This window comes from Trichophyton verrucosum, assembly GCF_000151505.1.
Source record: "Trichophyton verrucosum HKI 0517 chromosome Unknown contig00201_1.f1.exp, whole genome shotgun sequence".
Taxonomy (NCBI): domain Eukaryota; kingdom Fungi; phylum Ascomycota; class Eurotiomycetes; order Onygenales; family Arthrodermataceae; genus Trichophyton; species Trichophyton verrucosum.
Window position 1 is genome coordinate 1 of NW_003315521.1, and position 16,469 is coordinate 16,469.

General features: G+C 48.0%; 6 protein-coding genes across 6 annotated transcripts; 3 read left to right on the forward strand and 3 right to left on the reverse strand.

Moving 5' to 3' along the window:
- Positions 1 to 955: 955 nt before the first annotated feature.
- On the forward strand, positions 956 to 2,085 carry TRV_02158 (uncharacterized protein; the record flags this gene model as incomplete). The annotated part of the gene is made up of 2 exons (XM_003023649.1): positions 956 to 1,471; positions 1,525 to 2,085. Coding segments are annotated over 2 exons (1,077 nt in total), but the record flags the coding sequence as incomplete, so codon positions are not given.
- A 274-nt stretch (positions 2,086 to 2,359) lies between these two features.
- Positions 2,360 to 3,700, reverse strand: TRV_02159 (uncharacterized protein; the record flags this gene model as incomplete). Its single annotated transcript, XM_003023650.1, has 2 exons — positions 2,360 to 2,693; positions 2,751 to 3,700. The coding sequence occupies 2 exons, from the start codon at positions 3,698 to 3,700 to the stop codon at positions 2,360 to 2,362; spliced, it is 1,284 nt and encodes a 427-aa protein (XP_003023696.1).
- A 1,969-nt stretch (positions 3,701 to 5,669) lies between these two features.
- Positions 5,670 to 7,877, reverse strand: TRV_02160 (uncharacterized protein; the record flags this gene model as incomplete). Its single annotated transcript, XM_003023651.1, has 5 exons — positions 5,670 to 5,856; positions 5,951 to 6,395; positions 6,419 to 6,969; positions 7,043 to 7,434; positions 7,515 to 7,877. The coding sequence occupies 5 exons, from the start codon at positions 7,875 to 7,877 to the stop codon at positions 5,670 to 5,672; spliced, it is 1,938 nt and encodes a 645-aa protein (XP_003023697.1).
- A 993-nt stretch (positions 7,878 to 8,870) lies between these two features.
- Positions 8,871 to 9,866, reverse strand: TRV_02161 (short chain dehydrogenase/reductase family protein; the record flags this gene model as incomplete). The annotated part of the gene is made up of 1 exon (XM_003023652.1): positions 8,871 to 9,866. One exon carries the CDS (start codon positions 9,864 to 9,866, stop codon positions 8,871 to 8,873), a length of 996 nt encoding a protein of 331 aa, XP_003023698.1.
- Positions 9,867 to 11,892: 2,026 nt separating this feature from the next.
- Positions 11,893 to 13,738, forward strand: TRV_02162 (uncharacterized protein; the record flags this gene model as incomplete). Its single annotated transcript, XM_003023653.1, has 3 exons — positions 11,893 to 12,331; positions 12,451 to 12,747; positions 12,804 to 13,738. The coding sequence occupies 3 exons, from the start codon at positions 11,893 to 11,895 to the stop codon at positions 13,736 to 13,738; spliced, it is 1,671 nt and encodes a 556-aa protein (XP_003023699.1).
- A 991-nt stretch (positions 13,739 to 14,729) lies between these two features.
- Positions 14,730 to 15,476, forward strand: TRV_02163 (uncharacterized protein; the record flags this gene model as incomplete). The annotated part of the gene is made up of 1 exon (XM_003023654.1): positions 14,730 to 15,476. One exon carries the CDS (start codon positions 14,730 to 14,732, stop codon positions 15,474 to 15,476), a length of 747 nt encoding a protein of 248 aa, XP_003023700.1.
- Positions 15,477 to 16,469: the final 993 nt, after the last annotated feature.

The window sequence follows — 16,469 nt, forward strand, 5'->3', positions numbered from 1 at the left end:
GTTTTTTTTTTTTTTTTTTTTTTGCAATTAAATTGGAAAGGCATACCAGTTCCTTGTTGCCAGAACCCAGAGCCGGGTAGGTATTTCGTAAATACGCTACAATTTTTTGAGTGTAAACACACGTCCCGTCGTTCAAAGAGAGTTTGAGGCATTCGTTATTTAGACCGACGGATTGCGAGTCTTCTGCAAAGGTAATTGAAATCGGGGCACTTTGATCGACATGGTTTATGTAGCCGGCCGCCAAAACCCCTGGGAGGGCAATGGCATGATTGGCCTGGCAGGCAGCAATGAGAGAAGCCATATTAACTTGACAGCGGCAAGTTATGAGAGGATGGGAGAGTGGTTGTTTGGGAGAAATCAGCCGCAGTTGTTGTAAAGTGACAAAATTTGGTTTCCTGAGAAGGTTGTGGGTAGTAGTGGGGGCGGGGAACCGACCTCTATAATTACATAATACAGTATGAGCCAATCATAGCTCACTTGAAGGGGATCCAACCTCTGGCCCCTCATTAGTTAGTTACCTAAGCAGGTGCCTGGTCTGCCCGTTGTCTGAGGTCGTGGATCGACCCGGGGACAAGCCGTCCGAGTTGCACCTATCTAGGTAACTTTAGGTAACAGCATTAACTTGCTAGCTTTCCAGAAAAGTCTTGAACTAATTCATCCAATTTGGCTGACATAAATCAAGGAATGAAATTACATTTTCTACCCGAAGAAGGATTGTTCTAACTAGTTAAGTATCTAGTTAACGTAGTTAACTACTTGACTGGTGTCATCATTCCTTCCCCAAATTAAACGGGTAGGAGACTGCAAATACTTGATGCCGGCTTCAATAACCCCTTATAGATAAGTAGCATTGGTGAATATATCGCGTTTTCCGCTTTTTTTCTAACTTCGAGCTTTATTCAAGACGTACGAAAGAGTTTAACCTTTTTTAACCTTAACCTTTGTTTCTATTTAGATTTATTTCTCCCCCTCCACCCCGCCACCGCCTATTTACATCTACTCCATCTACTGCATCGACACCAACGATCCGGCGATTAACCTATTTATTTTTGATATCAATTGCAGCCCAATGTCCAGTCCTATTTTAAAACTCAATACGGGGCACGATATACCCGGCCTTGGGTTTGGGACATGGGACCCCAGGTACCCGGAAAAGGCATACGATGCAACGCTCCATGCACTCCATGCCGGATACAGACACCTCGACTGTGCTGCTCTCTACATTAATGAAGAGCTCGTTGGCAAAGCGATACATGAATTTCTCGAGTCTCGCCCCGATGTCCAGCGTAAAGATCTGTTCATCACCACCAAGGTGTGGAACCATATGCATGAGCCAGAAGATGTCGAGGCCAGTATAAAGGAGTCCCTCCGAAAGCTGAGGCTGGACTATGTCGACCTGTATCTTTTGCACTATCCAGTTGCCACGGTAAAAGATGAAAAAGGAGGGGAAGCTGTGGGCGCTGATGGAAAGGTGTGTATATAAGACTGTCAAAGTATGAGTGCATACTTACGATGACCACCTAGTACATTGTCAAGAGGGAACTCACAGAAAACCCCGAGCCTACCTGGCGTGCAATGGAGAAGGTTGCTCGAGATGGCCTTACACGGGCAATTGGTGTTTCAAACTGGTCTGTCTCTCGGCTACGGTCTCTGCTGAAGTTTGCATCTATACCACCGGCTACCAACCAGATTGAGATTCACCCTTTCTTCCCAAACACCAAGGTTGTTCAGTTCTGCTTCGACCATGGTATCCTTCCTGTGGCATATTCACCTCTAGGATCCCAGGTTCTTACATGTGGAGAAGCAGAGAAGGCTCGTGGTCAACAGGCGCTTCGAGATATAGCTACCAGAAAGGGTTGTGACATTGGACAAATTCTCATTGCATGGGGTTTGAGGCGGGGGTATTCAGTAATTCCAAAATCCTTCACAAAGTCACGAATCACGAGTAATTTCCAGCGAGTCGAACTAACAGACGAGGAGTTCAAAGCCATTGGGGATGCTCCTGGTGGAAAGTACACTCGCTTTGTTGATCTTAGCGTTGAATATTCTTATGATAACTTTTGGGCTGATGAAGAAGATAGATAGACTTAATAGAGATCCAGCAGTGGGGTTACGACTTGGTTTATTTAGATGAGAGTTAATGACGAGATTCAACTTATATTTTATATACTGATATGATGGGACTATATGATAGGATTTATCCTTACCAACCTCTAGTAGAGTATATCAATGTATAATTCACTTTAACCTGAAAATAGGATATTGATCACCAGTTCTGACTGGAATGATACCGAATGACGCAAATGAGTCCATGTTCTCGGGCTATTATTATTCATGAATGATCAGTAAAATTCCATGATCAAAATGGGTAAAGGGTCCTTACCTCCAAAGAAACAAATGCAAGAGCAGCGTTCTTCTGGTTTGTCTTGACCAAATACGAGCCTGCTGGAAGCCTGATGTTACGCTCAACTAGTTTTGTCTCTACGGTAGTGGTGACGACGCCTTCGTAGTATTCCTTGTCGAAGGTAACAGAAGTAACGTTCAACGCCTCTACTGGTCCGACATAGCTGTAGGGGAGCTTGTCAGCCTTGACTCCGAATACTTCCAGGCGCTTGACGATATCTGGCCATGAAGGAGGGATAAGGTATGCCCTTGGGCGGCTGCGGGTCAAAACAGCTTCCGCAGGGGTAGTTCTGGGTTTGTTAGTCTAGGAATTATATAAATTCATCCATTCAGGGGGAAAGACTTACGTGGCGAAGTCGATAGGATAGTCAAATAGAGAAGCATCGGTTATGTTGAGCATGCCAAAAGTCCTTTCCATTACCGGAGATTTGTCAGAGAGCACGATGTCGTTTCTGCTATTAGTGAAGCGCCTAATGCCCCTTTCGATGGTATTGTAGACTTCATCGAAGTTGTCGACGGCCGTTTGCAAGATGCTCTTAGCCATGACCAATCCACTGAGAGTTCGGCGTTCGAAATGCTGACCGGCAATACCAATGCCTCTGGTCTCGCAGAGGAAGACAACACACTGGGACAGCCCCATAGCGTTTCTTCCGATCTTAGCGTCAGTACCAGCCTCAAGGAGAAGGAGCTTCGAGCTTGAGGATTCTCCCAGAGTGATGTATGGGTCCCAGCGGAGACCAGCAGCCTCAATATCCTTGCCCATACGCTTGGCGAATAGTTCCTCTGACAGCTGGCGGATGCCTTCATCGATATTTAGGTTCTTTGCTGCGCTGAATAGAGCATCAGCAGCATAGATAATGTCCCTTTTCGGACCGAATGTTCGACCTGCAGTGAACTCGTGCATGTCAGTCGCAATGTGTGGGCTGAATCTGGCGAAGAGCTCCTTGATGTCTCTGGTTTGTTGCCTGGCAAGCTTGATATGGTCACGGTTGGGATCAAAGTTAGTGGCTAGGTAGCGCTGGAAGTAGAAGACACCATCAGGGTTGTAACGAGGCAGCACTAGGATGTCCATCTTCTCCAGGAGTTTGGCAGCCCATTTCTGATTTGCAGCCAAGTCACCGAGGAGCGCAAGCATGGACTGGTCGCCCGCAGGTTCGTTACCGTGTACACCTCCCTGGAGCCAAACTCGCAACTTGCGGCTAGAAGGGTTCTCGACGGAAGAGTTGCTCGCTGAGAGATACATATAGGGAAACTTGCGGCCCTCTTCAGACTTGAAATCAGCCTCGTGGTAGGCCATCCAGCTGTTCGACCTTGCCAGGCGACGCATGAAGCCCTCTGATACCCATTAGCAGTTGAACTATCGGCGAAACGAGCAGCGTTAAACAAAACTCACCCATGGTCTCGTCTCTGGTCGGTCCAGATGTGCCATCAGAGAAACCTCTGGGCACAGTACCCGGAGAGGTAAAGGCAGGAGACTGCAGATGTGTCCCATTTATCGCAGGAAACGCCCCTGCGACTACAGCAGAGTCCTTGTGTGTAGAGAGCTGGTTGTAGCCATATTGCAGGGCACTCGCACAGTGGGATCCCAGCCCCAGGGAGATCAGAGTCAGCAAGTGGTAGGCCACCATCGTGTCAATGGCTCTTCTTCTCTGTTCCTAAGCCGTTCTCCTGTTCGCAAACCTGTGTCTAGCATTCTGCGCCTCATACGGGGGCGAACCCGCGCATTTTATACCAGGCCGTCCAACCGTCCAGCCAGCCATCACATCGTTGCCTGAGGTGCATAATCCGGAGTCTCTGGGCAATCGCTAGCTGCTCTCCCCCTCCAAGCTAGTTAGTGGACAGCCAGCCAGGCATGCAGATCCCATCCCTGGCCTTTGCTCGCATTTCTTCCCCGGAGTTTTCTTCTTTGCTTCTTCTTTGCTTCTTCCTGGGATCCGCAGTAACATCGAGATGTTTGCTGACTAAGCGCGCTGATCCGATTTCGTTCCTGCATGGCAAAAGAAATCCAGTTCGACGGCGACGTACATCGACGGATAGAAAAGACGACGACAAAAGGCGAGGATGAAGAAGATGATAGGCCTTGAGGCGATGAAGGTTGGGTGAGCTGCGGGACAGGTACCCGTTTTCAGGTCGAAGTTTGTGCTAACTTGGTGAAAAGAGTGAGAGACTCAGCTGTTTACCTCCCATGAGCCACGCCATGCTGGATGTCAATGCCATAGTCCAAGGGCGCAGATGGCATATTGTCAAGGATATAACCGACTAGAGCCCATGTCGACGGTGCCCAGATTGACATTGCGGGGAAATCCAACAAGGGCGCGCTGTGGTCGCGGTCGCCTTGCATATTCACCTATCTGGTCGATTTAAGACGGATGTCCAGTCTGATGGAGAATGCTAGAGGTCTAAGCCATGCCATCTCATGAACTTCACCTCGTCTTGATGACGAAGAGCTTTACTGTAGGATCACCTCGGTTATACATTGGCATCCTTCGACTTTGAACTTGTCTCTGGGGCGGCATACTCGACGTCAACCACGCCGTGTCTCCATCCCCAGTGACCTGCCCAGCCGCTAACAGGCCAGTGATTGGTGAGCAAAGGATTTAAACGAAGGGCCTCCACAGAAGAACAGGGCATCGAATATTCTACGTTTGTGTGGTATGCGCTGGTAAATGTGAAATGCAGGCATGGCAGTCCAGGCCCTTCAGATATAAGCAAGTAACTGGGGATGATGTCGACATGGGAAAAATTCTTCGCTTCTCATGACCTTTTTGTTCTTGCATCGTATCTAGGGTTCAAGGGAGCCATGCTAATCTTTTGCAAATGAGCTTTTGTCTTAGGATTTATATGCTACTTAGTTATATAGAAGCGGCCTTTGTCGTGACCACGTCAGGATTGCATCAATTATGAATTCAATAATACTTAAATAAACCCTCCCTTCTCATTTTAGAGACGGAAGTGAGGGTGCCTTGGAGTTGGCAATAATCTCATGCCAGTTCCACCAATGGACGCTATCTACGGCCGGAGTTAAGCACTTATATTCCAGCTGTGCCGTTCCGTCTCTACGCTGCCAAGGGCGACTAGCTGTCGAAATGTAACGGAAGGGCGACGGAAATAATAATAATAATAGTAATATTAATAGAGAAAATATGAAGACGTAAAATTCATTCCATATGTATGTACCTTGGAAAAAAATATGTACATTTGAAGTTCAAAGTGGCTTGTCAAAAACCTGTCGGAACACTCGCTTCTCCCCTTTCTTACACATTCATCTACTTACACTCGTTTGGAACCTGGGTGCTACCAGTGCGGTTCTTTGGATCGAACTTAGCACCGACACCGAGACCACGCTTAGCGAATCCCTTCCAGATCTCACACTTGTTGGCACCCTTGGTGAGGTTCATGTCGGCATCGAGGATGGCATCACGAGCCTGGACGAAGTTGGGGTTGCAGGGTTGACTAAAATTAAGCCGTTAGTTACTTTGAAACATGACATGCAGCGAACCAGGGGGGGGGAAGTTCGAAGAGACGGGGGAAATTCTCAAACACTTACATAGCCATGCCATCCATGACAATCTTCATTGCAAGATACTTGCCGTCATTTGGAACGCCGTTCTCGAAGATTGGGACTGGGCCATCATTCTTGCCGTGCTTGTCAATGAGGTTCCAGAGGACTTCGTAGAGCATGGTGCACCAGACGGTACCGATGGCGTGGACCTCGTTGAGTTTGTTGTTGGAGGTGTAAACGAGAGGGTTGACGTTCATGTCAGTGGAGTATGGGTACATGCGGACACCCTTGGGGCTGTTGTTCACCCATCCTCCCTTAACGTAGTTGGTCTTGCGGGTATCATTGGGCTTTAGCCGGACAGCAGTGGCGTAGAAGTCACCCCATCCTTCTCCCATACCACCGGACTCAATGGCGTTCAAGCATCGGGAGTTGGCAGGACCACCGCAGAGACGGTTGGAGACTGTAAGCAGAGTTAGTGTGGAAAGGATATCTAGATGCACTCGGTATACTTACGACCGTGGGTGTATTCGTGGATGATGGTTCCAGCCTCGAAGGAAGCATCACGAGGTGGGTTGGCGCGGGTCCAGATGTAGGCACGCATACGGCCGGGCTGGCCATCAGGGGGAGTAGCAAAGTTGGCGTTGTTGGTGCCAGAACCGTCCTGGGCGTTCAAGATGACAAAGTCATTGCCCTTGCCGCCTTGACCACGGTTGTTGACCTGGAAGTTTCCGGCCTTTTCGTTAAAACCGAGCATGTAGTACAAGTCATGGCAGACGTTAGAGGTGTAGAAGAGCTCGGTCACAGAGGCATCAATGTAGGTCTTGGGTGGGTTCATGTCTGGTGAGTAGGGGTACTCGAACTTCAAGTTCTTTGGGCTTGGTCTGTAGTTGTTCTCATAGTCATTGCCTCCGTCTGGGTTGTACTGGGCGATAGCGTTGTTGCCCCTTGTGGCAGTGAAGTTGTTCTGTCCATCGGAAAGCCAGGTCAGGGGGGAAGTCTTCAAGTTCCATGGGTTGGTGAGAATTTCACGCTTGCCCTCAGTTGGGTCAGCAAGGCCCCATTTGCTGGGTAGATGTTAGCTTTTTTTTTTTTTTCCGTATTTATATGAAAGCAGAGTGAGAATAAGGATATACGCACTAGACCTGGAAGGTAGCATGAGCAACGTAGTCGACTACGTTGTGAACCTTGGAGGATTCCTTTGCATCCATATAAGAGAGGAGCCAGTTGTCACCAATATCGGTTTCAACTCTCCAGGTCAGAGCCAAAGAACCATCTTCCTTGGCCATATAGCAAAGCTTAGCGGTGGGGTCAGAGAGAGCACCAGAGGTACCCTTGAACATGACCTTGTGCTCGCTCATGTCCTCAACGTGGGCTCCATCAGCCTTGATTGGAAGGTTGAGAGCCTTGCGGACACCGTGAAGTGCCTGCATTGGGTCAATGAAGTCTCGCTTGACCATTGGGTTGGAGGAGGGAGCTGGGCCGGTGTAGAAAGAGTTTCCGTGGGAGAGGACTTTGCCATCTTTGCCAACCTAGTATGAACACAGGGTAAGTTTCAGACCATAACGAAGGTATGATTTGCATGATTTTGGAATAGAGGCTCGTAACTTACGTTGACGTTGAAGTCAGAGTTGTCGATATCAATGCCGTGCATGGTCTGACGGAAACGGACGTGGCCAATACCAGAGTCACCAACGTAGTGGTCATCGACGAGACGGAACTCCATGTTTGGTATGGTCTGCTTAACCAGCTCAGTGGCAACCTCAAGATAGGTTCCCTGACGGAAAGAAGCAATGCTGGGCAGCTTCTTCATCTCATCGTGGCTGGTGTAGCTGGATCTGTGGGCAATACGGAACTCATTCAGGTCGACAGCTCCAGCTCGGCCAGCGAGACTGGTGCTCGTCGAGGGCTGGGGGTGTGCGAGCACATGGAGAGGCAGGCTGAGAAGCCCGGCGGCAAGCAAGAGGCCGTGCATGTTGATCAGAGGAGTATATATATAAAGAGGAGCTGTGAGCTTGAGAATCTGCTCTTCCAGAATTCACACTCCTTGGGTATCATCCCAACCTCTTTCCTGGGAAGGGGATCAGCTGGAGTTTATATATGTTGATCTCCCTTGATCATCTCCCATGCTTTGATCATCTCCACGCCCCAGAAAGTCGCATGGTATTCCGAGGCAGATTGGGGGTTTGAAGGGACCTGGAGTATGCTCCTGAAGGAAAGGCTCCCAATCCCGTTGCATTGCCTGACTCTGGGGCAGCGCGCCGTATGTTTCCGGCCGACCGTGTCCCATGTCGGCTTCAAGCACCATGGTTCATGCAGATCCTTCCACGGAGAGACGAGGTTTAAGGATCAGGGCGAGGATTGTGAGTACAAGAGGTCGTATTTCGGGACATGAAGCCGGTGATAGCCACGGCAAGGGTCTGTATCATAGTGTGGTTGTTCTCCACTTCAAAATCGTGGGGTTAGCATTCCGCTGCAAATGAATAGTTAATAAATAGTTAAAATAATATATAGCGAGAGAGAAGCAATGGTGGAATTTGTGGTGGATTCAATATGGGGAGAGACGTTGGTGAGCCTGTTCCCCGGACAAGGGGTCGTCCAGCGGGTAAACAACATCTCTATATTTCGGCATATCTTCATGCAACCTTCACTGACAACTCACCAGTGTAAGTTTACAGGGTTGAGGACAGTGGCTGACACGGTGTGGCTAAGGAATATACTTGATATCATATTCTGGACTTGGTATCTCCATAAGTACAGCCTTTCATACCCCCCGGATGTGCTTGGATGGGAAAAGGAAAACAAGCCTATTTGGACCTCGTCTTACGGAGTACTATAAATATATTGTCAGATGATTTGGCCTGTCTTCTCAAAAACCGGGGTCCCTATACGCATCCAGAAAATCGACAGTAGTATGCTCCGGAGTATGTATATTATTCACTCACATGAAAAGAATTAGGAGGAGGTTCTACAAATAGGGTTGAAGAACTTCCTGAGTATGATTCCACACCCTCTCCAGAGCCGAGTACCGTAGTATTTTCATGTTCTTTGCATTCGGGGTACAATCACACTTGTAGTTGACCAGAAACAGGCCATTTTCCTCCTTTTCCAGCGAGTTGATGCCTGGCTTTCCATCCCACGGAACACCACGACCGCCAAAAACTGCGCTGGTACACTGGAACAAGTGTCTCTGTCCAGCCTCTTCGTCACTGAAGCTGAATACTCCGAGAAGAGTCTCCAGGAAAAGCCTGATGACCCAGCCCATGATTGAGTTGGGATCCCACCCTCTCCTCACATTCCCCGTATTGACCCATCCGGGCCAGGAGTGGATGAAGGTAACGTTGGGATTGGCCTGAGCGAGCTTCTCCCAGCCCATGCTGTTCATTGTCCCGTACTGCATCTGGGCCTTGATACTGCCAAAGTTGCCAGGCTTCCTGAGATCGAGGTCATCCAGGTCGATGCTCGTCTTCTCTAGGCCCCCGGCCATGACGCTGATGACCCGCGGTGCCTCGGCCTTGTCTAGCAGAGGGAGGAGATGGAGAGCAAATAGTATGCGGGAGTAGTACTCCAGGCTCTGGGAGGTTTCTATGCCCTCTGCCGTCTCCTTGCGTCCAGCAAAGGGAGCGTATCCTGCCGTAAGGAATAGTAGATCGACACGGGACTCCTTGCTCTTGATAACATTACATACTCGCCTGGTCTCTGCTAGTAGAGAGATCTCGCCTTCGGTCCAGACGATCTCAGCCCTGGGGTTGATGGCCTGCAGCTCTTGGATGAAGGTCTTCATGCGCTCCTCAGAGCTCTTGCGGCCGACTAGGTAGATCCGCATGCTGGCCCCGGTGCCTACCAGGGCCTTGACTGTGTATTGTCCGATGCCTGAGGTGCCTCCCGCGAAGACAGCGACTTGCGGTGCCGTCGACTCGCTGATGCGCGCGTTGGACGCCTGAACCTCTTTGTACGAAACCATCGTCAGTGTCTCGATATCAGTTAGTTGTTGCTATCCAGACAATTCCGCCTCTTCCGACAGAGACCTTTGGCATCAACATCATTGTACCAGCATCTTTTATGCCCATCCGTGTCCAAGGCAGCAATAGCTGTACGTCAGTCGATAACTAGCTGGTTAGGCCCAGCCTGGCTCACCAGCCACAGATCCTCCACCAAACAGAGTTGAATGCGAGTTGGCTCCTGCAAGCATCACCCTGGCAGAGGACCAGGAACCCTCGCACAGAGGGAAGAGGAAGCAAAAGAGTGAAGGCAGAAGCGAGACGCTGGGCTGTCGATCTCATGTGTCCCCTCGACTCGAGCTGAGATGTTGGTTGGTGTCCGTTGGCTGCTGGAGCCGCAAGGATGGCCAGCAGGCCAAGCGCGGCCCCTGAAGCTGAAACGCCCTCGAACACGCCCGAGAAGACGAACTGAAGACAGTAAACACTTGGCTGAGACTGCTGTGGGTGGTAGGCTCAGTTCGGCCTTGGGTGTCTCGAGATCCTGAGATGGCTCCGCGTGTTGGTACCGAGAGAGTGTCATGCCAGGCCTGCATAATGGGCACAGGAATGCCTGCAAGTTGATATCTCGACTTTATATCACTGGACAGTTATACCGAAAGCAAGTCTTATTCTAATTAAAGATATGCCGATCGAAACAAGCCCGGGAGCCTCTTTCACAGGCCGAGAAGAGCTGCCATCCCGAGAAGATGGGATGTATCGAGGACGGGGTTGGTGATCAGCCCGTCATCTCCCTGGCTCCATCTCAGCCGACACAAGGCTATAAATGAGCAGTCTTATCGGCTTCACGTTGGCTACAGAGTACCTATGCTTTTATCATGGGAGACACCTCTGTACTATCAGCATTTCAGGCCGTGAAAAGCCAGGATATGGCGGCACGGCCGATGATCCCTCTTCAAAGCCCTCAAGGGGTGATCCATCCCAGCGCCAACTGCAACACTTCTTAACACTGGATCTCCCTTCAACGAGCAAAATAGTCAGGCATAGCCGTCCAAGGACAACCCCACGCTTTCATCGTTGTCTATCCATCCATGTCCACGATTGAGATGAAATTCGAGAAAGGACAAAAATCTGGGGATAACCGCGGTCGTGACGTCAATACTTGAATGTTTCCCGTCTTGTGTCCGAATATGGACTGGAAACAACAGACTGAAGTCTGGAGAAAAGAAATATGCCCGGATCGAGGTGTCCAATCGACGAAATAACATGACAAACTGATTCATTGATATCATACGAGGCCACCGTGAAAACAGCAGCAGAGGCTCGGGGAAGTGTCCTGACTAGGCCATCTCCCGGGAGTCCTGCATGATTTAGTTTCTCTCCCAGTCGCAGGGAGACAGCGCTTGAATGCATATGCATCTTCAATCTTTCAACTTTATCTCTCGATGGCCAGTGTATTGCCACTACTGTTGACAGGGGATGTCTCTTAGCTCTATCAACAGATGCGGAGATGCTCGGTAGATTTGCCTTGGCTGGAAGTCAAGTCTTTTGTCCCATGGGGTAACCGAGATACTCCTATTCCATGCTTGCCCATGGCATACCAGTAGAGATGGCAACATCTTCGTTCATATAATAACACGGAGATTCTACATATTGACCCAGGATTCTGGATATGAACACTTATAAGCCTATGGTAGCGAGATTGAACCGTGCTAAGCTGTATTGGAAGTACCTACCTAATGGATGGACCTGAGCACTGCCCGATCCCGTCTCCGGGCCGGATCCGGTATCCACTGACTCGATCCATCCAACCACCGCTCTGGGGCCCCATCCAATCCAATCCAGAGTTCCATTAACTAGCTTTCATCACGTGATACAAAACCATTAGTCAATGGATCTACGGAGTACCTGATAGGTTTAAAATAAAAAAAGTTTCCTCCTGGTTAGTTAACTATCTTTCTCACCTTTGTGGAGGAAGACAACCAGTATGGACCAAATCAACCAGCACTCCGGATCGAATGTGTTGTGAGCTTATTGCTAGAAATATCTGCCATGAATATCTTCCGACGGAGTAAATTATTGGACAGTGCCCTTGCCTCATATGCCGCACCAGTCAAAATAACACGAAAACTCTTCATGCGTACCTCTTCAACTCTCGATACACAACCTCAAATGACAGCAAATAACCAAGGAAATCAAAATCATGACCTGCTTTTCCAATATACTTCAGGGAGATGGCTTTGGGGCGAAGAAGAACAGTTGGCAGCTCGCTATGTGAAGTTCGATGTTGCAGCTCTTTGCCAGGTGGCAGCAGACTCTGTCGGCTCTTGTTCATGCACAGATATCGCAAAATTGACAGAAGGAAACTTCAACAAAGTCCTGCTACTTACGATGGATGATGGAAAAGAAGTAATTGCAAAGATACCAAACCCCAATGCTGGGCGTTCGCACTTCGTGACCTCCAGCGAGGTGGCAACGATGGACTTTGTGAGTACTTATTCGACTTAACACTCATCCCTCAATCCAGAGTCAAGACTAACTTGCTCTGTCTACTGTAGGTCAGGAATAGATTACATATACCCGCACCAAAAGTATACTCGTGGTGTTCAGATGCTAGCAAAAGCAAAGTCGGTGCGGAATACATTATCATGGAGAAAGCTCCTGGAGCTCAGCTCTCTAAGTTCTGGGATAATATGAACGTTATCCAAAAGTCGAAAATTGTGGAAAATATTGTACTGTTTGAAAAGTCTCTTGCGTTGAACCCGTTTTCTGCATACGGCAGCTTGTACTATTCCGATTGCGATACTACAGAAGGCTTTACAGAAAGTGGATTCACTGTTGGCCCTACCAATAACCGAAAATACTTTGATGACGGAAGACACTCATTAGCACTAGATCGCGGGCCATGTAAGTTTTTGGGCATACCGGATATATCACTTTTTCTCTTTGCTAACTCTAGACAGGGTTCTCGGTAGAGGATTACATTGCTGCCAATGCAAAGAGGGAGCGTGTATCAATCACTTCTCTAGGCGCCTCCCCAAGGCTCCAGGGAATTTTCAATGGCCCTGGTCTCTATCAACCATCACAAAGTGCAAAGCTCCGTGCATTGGATCTATATTTGTCTATATCAAAATACACTCTCCCCAAAAACAAAGAGACCCATGAAGGTGTCCCATGGCACCCTGACCTCCACACAGACAATATCTTCGTTGACCCGCAAGATCCAACCAAGATAACATGCTTGATTGACTGGCAGGCAGTTCATATTGCGCCCCTCTTCCTACAGGCTCGTCGGCCTGCATTTCTAGATTTCGATGGCCCTATCCCAGAAAGGCTTAAGTTCCCTTCCTTGCCAGAAAACTTCGACGATTTGCAACCTGAGGAGAAACTGAATGCGAAGAAGCTCAGGGATGAGCAAGCACTATACGTCCTCTATGAAATTGAGTTGCTGCGGCAATGCCGAGCCGCAGGGTCAGCATTACATGGTCGTGATACGTTGGTGAGTCGGCTGACAGGTCTTGCTGGATCACTTTTTACCGATGGAGAGCCTGTTGTACTTGGCTACCTAATGCAAGCCGTTGACAGATGGGGCGAAATAGTGGGACGGGATGCCATTGGAGATCCAGTTATCCCCTGTCCTATTACTTTCACAGATGCGGAGAGGACTAAGCAACAGATAGATCAAGAGAAATGGAAAAAAGGTGTCGAATTGATGGATGATGTCGCTCAATCTTTGGGCGCATATAGTGGCTGGGATGGGTTTGTGAGCCATGACGACTACGAGGCTAGGAAGCAGCAAGTTATTGCCTCGCGAGACGCTTTCTTGCAGCGTATGGCTGGATCAGACGAAGAAAGAAGAGCGAAGTGGTGCAAAGCATGGCCGTTTCCTGTATCCTGAGCGCTGGCGGGACTTCTCGAGTAGAACTTATGTGCTAGATGCACGGCAATGGGAAACGTACGGAAAGGAGGGGCTTGATATGGTACTAAGGAACTACAGTGTAGGTTACCTAACTAGTCACAGAGATTAGTTAGTGCGGGTCTAGACGCTAACGTATAACGATTGCTTGAAAAGGCCGTTACAGATGTACCATGTATATGCTTTGCAGACGAATTGGTAGACGCCTATCCGAATGCCAATGTCATTCTCACAACTCGAGATCTAACCAAGTGGATCGTCTCAACCGAACGTACCTGTTCCTCATATCAATAAGGGAGCAAATGATGCACCGAGACATAAGACGCTTGCTATTCAACGGATTGTTATACTCACTACTAGGCTTCTGATACGGTCAGTTTTGTTTAAATCGTTCGCTGCTTCATTGTGATTGAGTCTCTGGCTATCTGGCAATGTATATTAATCTCAAATTATTCAAATAACCAGTTAACTCGTTACTTGCACGGAATTTGATGTTGGATACTTGATATATTATTTCTATACAAATCCCTTGACCTACGAAACACTTCCAGGAGGATATAAAATCATAGTTAAGTAGAGACTAATATAGCCTCATGTACTCTGTAGTTAGAGGGGAGAGAAATAGATTAACCCCCGTGGTATGTTTCCAGGACTTATACTTGTTGGGCCTTTGGCGGATCCAACAGATATAGTTAATTGTTCTCCAATAGCTCCAGGTACGGATACACCAGGGTTAAGTAGTTGGTTAGTTAACTGGCTTGCATAAAAGACCCAGGTTCCCCTCACTGATCTGCCTGCTTTCCCCCTTTCTCTTCGTCTTCTTCTCCTGATATGATACAGTCGTGTCAATTTATCAAGTCTTACATCCAGCCAACACCAGGGCCAGCCTGTAAATCTCCATCAGGTACTTTATTTATATCCTACTGACTCTACTGCATACTGATCCTTTTCCATCTCTGACAGGCAAAGCAATATGATCTCCCTCGTTGCATTCGACCTTGACGGCACTCTTGCCATAAGTAAGCAGCCGCTACTGGATACCATGGGCGAGGCTCTCGCTGACCTACTGGGGGTGGCTCATGTAGCCGTTATCTCAGGTGGTGACTGGCCACAATTTCAAAAACAGGTGGTTAACCGCCTGCCAGCACGCGCAGATCTTTCAAAACTTTGGCTTATGCCAACGACTGGCACAAAGTTGTATAAGTACCAGGATGGAGCTTGGAAGGCAGTGTATGCAGAACTCTTCAACGATGGAGTGAAACGGCAGATCCTAATAGCCTTCGACCAAGCCCTGGAAGCAACCGACTTCAAACCTGAGCAGACTTGGGGAGATCGTATTGAAGACCGCGGTAGCCAGATCACCTTCTCAGCGTTGGGACAAGAAGCACCTATCCACGCTAAAGAGATCTGGGATCCAGACTTTGCTAAGCGCAAGATTATTCAAGCTGATTTACGGACCCGTTTACCTGATGTCTCTATTAACATGGGTGGTGCAACATCAATTGATATTACACAGAAGGGTGTTAATAAAGGGTACGGCTTGAAAAGGCTCCGTGATGCAAGCAATATTCCCCTCGAGGAGATGATGTTTATTGGCGATGCGATATTCCCAGGAGGCAATGATTATCCAGCTAAGGAGATTGGTCTAAAGACTGTCTGTGTTCGGGACCCGGATGGAACGCTGGCTGCGATTGCTGCGATCATTGCGTGTCTGTCATAAGATACCACATGAAGTAAATATCACAGAGAAAAATCAAGATTAAGAGGGAGCACCCTCGAATACTTCAGCTGGAATAGATACCTGATAAAGATTAATCAAGCATCACTGCGGACTTCATCAGCACGTCCTGTACAGAGTAATTGGCTATTGAGTAGGTAGTCAACTCTCTACTTCCCTCTGGTGCCTCACTTTCTGCATCAATCAACTGCCGAACTACCAACCTATGTAGTTAGACGAGTATATAGTTGTTATGATGATTGTATAGTGTTTCTTATATATAACCTTAAATAGATACTTCAATTTTAACTTCACAAACCCCCTGACATTTTGCTTCCCAGTTTTCCTTATATATAATAACTAATATTCCGGAAAGAATATTGAAATCCCTCTGAAACAAGCCAATTAGTCAATAAGGATCTCTCAATATACCTAATTTTAGAAAGCAGTTGGTGCTTCTATTTTTCTTCAAATAAAGTGCACCATCTTCATAGTATCCATATTAAAATAAATTGGTTGGTGGATGCTCTATCGAGCCGCAATATCTTGCTTCATTACGATTATATATACTTCATATAATTAGCAGTCCTTAGGTATTCCACGCCAGTCAAGTAGTAACTGATTCACGGAGCGCAGGCAATATGATCCGCGATACCACTGATGAAGATATCAGCACCCTCCGCCATATGTCTGATGATGATAGACCACATACAGTCCATCTTGCATAGATTGTTGGCGCAATAGAATCATTTCCGCTCGATCTTGTTGCCACACCATTGCGTACGTTTTTCCTTTTTCTTCTTACTAGTTAACTAGTCGCAAAACTACATACAGCTTGATAAGAGGTGCATAATTCACGAGAATACAGCTGCAACATCGGGTAAATTCGGGTGACTTCAGGTACATTCAGGTACATTCAGAGGAGCGTAAGGTAAAAGGAGTGAAAAAAAGCAGCAAGGACACCTTACCGGAGAGAGCAGCAAAAAATGGGTGACC